At 42.5% G+C, this 5430-nt stretch overlaps 1 protein-coding gene across 1 annotated transcript in view; it reads right to left on the minus strand.

The window, feature by feature from the left end:
- Window positions 1-5174: 5174 nt before the first annotated feature.
- Window positions 5175-5430, minus strand: part of LOC119584476 (von Willebrand factor A domain-containing protein 7-like) — a 3877-nt gene continuing 3621 nt past the window's right edge. Inside the window, 1 exon segment of the mRNA XM_037933120.1 lies at window positions 5175-5237. Within this exon segment, the coding sequence (XP_037789048.1) occupies window positions 5175-5237 (63 nt within the window).

Genomic DNA, 5430 nt, shown 5'->3' on the forward strand with positions numbered 1-5430 from the left:
GATTAATGGTTCACCAAACAATAGGTCGGCGTATTGCAGTGTACACTGTTTCAAAGCAGCAGAGATAGTTCCTCCTAGTTAGTTGGAGACTACGAGTTGAGAAGGGAGCCCTGGGTGATTCCACTCGACTTTTCTTTTTCTCCCAACAAACCTCTACACCAATGATCAAATACGAAAAATGATCATTTCATACCACATTCGCCCGTCGCGGGGTTATCAAGGGCGCGTTTTTTCAGTGGGCAACCAGGCTGACCAATGTTAAATATGCATCTGGAAGACAAAGAAGACAAAGAAAAACATGTCCAGTTAAGAAACACATAAAATCGGAACGTGGGACCGTAAGCAAAATGCAAAGAGATGGGTAAATTTGCATACTGTCTGTAACGAAATGGATAGATGCAACCATTCAAATACTAGAATCAGTGAGACCAATTGGAAAGTCAATGGAAGTTTCAAAACTAAAGAAAAACAAGGAATTTACCAGTCACGGATTTGCTATGATTCTCACGAAAAAATTGCAAATGCACTATTGGGTACAGCCCAATAAATGATCGCAATTACTGCAATAAACGTTATGCATAATTCAATTTTATTGAAAAATTAGTCCTCCCGAAGGAAACCCTCCCCTAATAACATTTTTTCATGTAATATGAGGGGAGATCATGTTGCATATCTTTCAATACATTGCGACCGTTAAATGGCTCTTTTGCATCCCTCACAAGTGCATCACTTTATAGCATCATCAGCCCATGAGTCCAGTGTGCCCGATTCTTATTTTTTGTTAATAAACAACTTCTACTTTTCGGTTGGGTGGAATGCTGGTCACTCAATGCCAAGATCATCTCTAATCTCTCGCAGTTTGTTCTAGAGGTATGCCCTTCATTGTTCCTCCATTTATCGCAAAGACCCTTCCTAATCTGGGTTTCAAGACTGAGCGGCAGCTGCCTTGCCTTCCGATCAGCTTTCGCTTATTCCCACTGATACAAAATGTTGCTGGCACCCAACATCTTTTTACGTGTTGACATCAGTGCAAGCCTTCTGGTGCCTCCCTCACCACTGGATGGATGAGTTTAAGCCTCTTGACTCCTTGCAAGACACTACGAGAGTTACAATATATTACAATAGAATGGTTCGAGAAACCTCTAGTCATCTTGAATGCTGCAAGGATGGCATGTAACTCTGCAGTGAAGATCGAGGCTGCTAGAGAAAGACTGCCAAATGCAGACTTCGTTCTGCTCACTGCTGCAAAGCCCACACCATTTTCAGATTTTCAAACCATCTGTGTATATTATTTATATCTGACCTTGGTACTTAGAAGTGTGGTTTGAAGACATTCTCTCTAATTCTGCTTCGGTCTCTCCTCTTTCCCAATTCCGACCAAATCCAGCAATCAGCTATCAGGATCAGCTATCCTCAAGGTGGTTGAAAACCATTCTGGATGTAGGAGATCACGGAATCCTTTGTAGTCTTGTGTAGTAAATCAGATTTCAAACCATTTGTATATATATTGTATCTGATTGATTGATTATTTAAAATTATCTGCCGTGTCAACAGCTAAGGTCATTAGCGGCGAATGCCTTGTTAAATAGAAATATTTTAATGTTTAAAACGTTAAAAATCTATCAATAAATTCTTTCAAATAACAATAAACAAATAAAAAATCAAAGCATAAATATTATGCTCTAAGTATATAAAATATTACATAAACATTATGCATAATCAAATTTTATTGAAAATATTATTCCTCCCTAAAGGAAACTAATAAGACCCTCTATGTCACAATCCTCCCCCAATAAATTTTTCAGGTGTATATGGGGGATACAAGTACATACGTCTTTGGTCGGAGATGTTGCACAGCTTTCCACTACATGTGCTATCGTTTAATGGTCTTGCATCCTTCACAAAGTGCTTGACTTTTAGCCATCATCGGCCCATGAGTCAGTTTGTGTGCCCGATTCTTAGTCTTGTTAATGCAACTTCCACTTTTCGTTAGGGATGGATGCTAGTCCCAACTCCCAAGGTCATCTCTAATCTCTCGCAGTTTGTTTCTAGAGGTATTCCTCTATTGTTCCCTCCATTTATCACAAAGACAACTCTGATGCTGGGTTTCAGGTCGGTGTGTGGGAGAGGAAAACGAGCATCACAAGGATGAGCGGCAGCTGCCTTGGCCTTCTGATCAGCTCGCTCATTCCCACTGATACCAACATGCGCTGGCACCCAACACAAGTTATCTTTTTACGCGTTGACATCAGTGCAAGCCAATCTTGAACCTCCCTCACTACTGGATGTGGTGAGTTTAAGCTCTTGATTGCTTGCAAGGCACTACGAGAGTCACAATATATCACAAGAATGGTTCGTAAGATCCTAGTCATCTTAACTGCTGCAAGGATGGCCTGTAACTCTGCAGTGAAGATCGAGGCTGCTAGAGAAAGACTGCCAGATACAGTCTTCCTTCTGCTCACCCAGCCCACACCATTTTCAGAATTCGAACCATCTGTATATATTGCATCTGATCCTTGGTACTTAGAAATATGCTGAAGAAATTTCTCTCTGACTTCTGCTTCGGATCTCTCCCCTTTCCCAATTCCGACCAAATCCAGCTCGACTTGATTAGTCCAAGGGGGAATTGGGAATTCCAAAAGCCAGAACATAGTGAGACTAAATTAAGACTTCCACAAGATTCCTCATTCTCCTACCATAGGATCGGCTATCCTTAAGGGGTTGAAAACCAATCTGGATGTAGGAGATCCTGGAATCCTTTGTAGTCTCGTGTAGTAAATCAGGTTCATGTAGTCCGGTGTAATGAAAGAGGTGGTTCTCCACTTTCAGCATACAGGGATTCCACAGGTGAAGACCTGAAGCCCCGTACAGATTCTGAGAGCTTCATTATGAACCGAGTCCAACATCGAGAACAGTGGGAGTTGCAGATGAATAAGCTCACAGCCATAATCAAGCTTAATACGAATAAGCGCTCGGTAAAGCCGCAGAAGCGTTGTGCGGTCTGCACCCAAGATAGATGTGAAAGAACCCGTAAATATAAGCGCTTTTGTAGCCTTCACTTTTAACTGTTTGATGTGAGGCACCCATGTAAGTCTTGAGTCAAAAATTAGACCCAAGTACTTCACCTCTTGGACAAATTGCAGTGGGTTTGCTCCTAAAATAGAGGGAAGGATGGAACTTTCCTCGTTTGTGGAAATGTTAGCCATGGTCTTGCTGGAGAAAATTTGAACCCATGATATGTTGCCCACTGTACAACCTGATTTATTGCAGCTGCATGGTCCTTGCACATCCTGTAAGCTTCCTCCTGAGCAGTACAGTGTAAAGTCATCCACATACAGATTACATGAGACAGACTTGGAACAACTTTACAATGTCATTTTATAGCATGGCAAACAGGGTCACACTTAAGACACTCCCTTGTGGGACCCCTTCCAGCTGATCTTCCAGGTTAGAGAAACTGTTTCCTACCCGAACTCTAAACTTTCCTGTAGCAAGGAAGCTTTGTATGAAGGTAGGTAATGCTCCTCTTAAACCAATGTCATACAGCTTCATGAGTATGCCATGCTTCCAAGTAGTATCGTAAGCCTTTTCAAGGTCAAAGAAGACTGCTAAACATGTGACGTCGCTGTGCGAAGGATTCTGTATAGCAGTTTCCATCCTCACAAGGCATCTGTGGTCGATCTAATTTCTAAAGCCATATGATATGGGGTCAACACGTTTCCTTTTTAGCAGCCATGTCACCTGAAGTTTACCATTTTCTCCATCAGCTTGCAGATGCAGCTGGTGAGGAAATTGGTCTGTAATTCTCTGGTGTGGAAGCATCTTGCAGGTTTTAGGACAGGAATGATTATAGCTCTCTCCATGTGGATGGCACTGCCCTCCCTATAATCCTATTGAATAGGTCCAACAGGAACTTTGGGAGCTCTCTGGTAAGTGAGATATCATTTGGTATGGAATATCGTCACTTCCTGGGGCAGTCTTACGGCAGAGCTGCAAAGCAGAGTCCATCTCCTGCGCAAAATGGCAAGTTGTATGGAGTTCTGCTGCAGTCCTACTGAAGAATGACACTGGGTTTTGTTCCTGTTCAGCTCTGAGTGTGGAAAATCAAGCAGTGTAAGATGCTCCAGAGGAGATCTCTGCCATGGATTTAGCTAGCTCATTAGCAACATCTTTTTTTTCTGTGATGATTATGCCATCTATCTTCAGAGCAGGTTGTGACATGGATGTGCTCTTTCCAGCAATCTTACGCACCTTGTCCCATACCCATGCTAAGGGGGTCCCAGAGTTAATCGAGGAGACATACTGTCTCCATGACGTCCGTCTGGCCTCCCTTTAGCATCGCCTAGGCTTGGCTTGTTTTTGCAAAGCAAACACTGGAGCTGTCTTTCAACTGCCTGAGCCTTGCCTGACTAGCTTAGTTGGCAGGATCTCACCATAGACCTGACCTGGAGTTCTGACAGCGTGAAATGTCCACTTTTGGAATAGGTTCAGATTCGCTTTGCCAGGGAAACTGATGGCTTTTACAGGGCATTTTGAACAGCATTAAGGCTGGGAATTCCAGATGGGGCTGCAATTACGGCTTGGACCTAAAATTACCTGCATGGTCAAAGACCACTTGCATACGTTGCTCAATGGCTATCTTACTCCTTGTCTTCCTTACTCTTCCATACTCCAATGGAGTTCAATGTGTCGTGAGCCTTTACAGTCTTTGGAAGAAGCTCATCAGTTTGTTGGAAGTGGGAGCAATTCACCTGAAAGTGTCTACTCCTTGCATCAAGCCCCATGTTGTCACAACTTTTGTACACATAATCTTTGTCCCAATTTCTTTACAACTGCAAGAGTTGGCTCTCATTGTCCAAAGCCTAGTAGTGGAAGCATATCTGATAGGGTTCGAGGCACATACATACGGCTTTTCTATTCTTGCAGGTGGTACCATGGCCATACTTAGGTATTACTGGACATGATCTAATTGTTAAAGTTAGAATAGCAATGGTGTCAGATGACTTTCCTTCTTCTAAAACGTTTTACTGCCACTACATTAAAATTCTCTAGTTCCTCTAACATTTGACCTCAGGAAAGTTCCATATCGACAAAGGACAGTACTAACTGTCTGGGGTTTGTGAGGCGAACATGAAACTTAGCCATCTGAAATTGGTACGCATATCCACGAAATGTCACTTTCCGGTGACAACCTCAACATATGGATACCATCGAGTGATGCTATCACGTTGACTATACTTCAACAATTTTCATATTGTACCAAATAAATCCTGATGAACACATCCCCGCTTCTACTAGGTTGACATATGATGTCAATACCGTAGATTCAGTCACTTCCCTTTAACTGGGGTTAGCTGAACTGTGATGTCCAAATTGATGCATCCTGGAAGCTGCGAAGTTATCTTAAGTGACCACGCCGATTCACAAAAA

The sequence above is a fragment of the Penaeus monodon genome, chromosome 2, assembly GCF_015228065.2.
Source record: "Penaeus monodon isolate SGIC_2016 chromosome 2, NSTDA_Pmon_1, whole genome shotgun sequence".
In the NCBI taxonomy this organism is placed as follows: Eukaryota; Metazoa; Arthropoda; class Malacostraca; order Decapoda; family Penaeidae; genus Penaeus; species Penaeus monodon.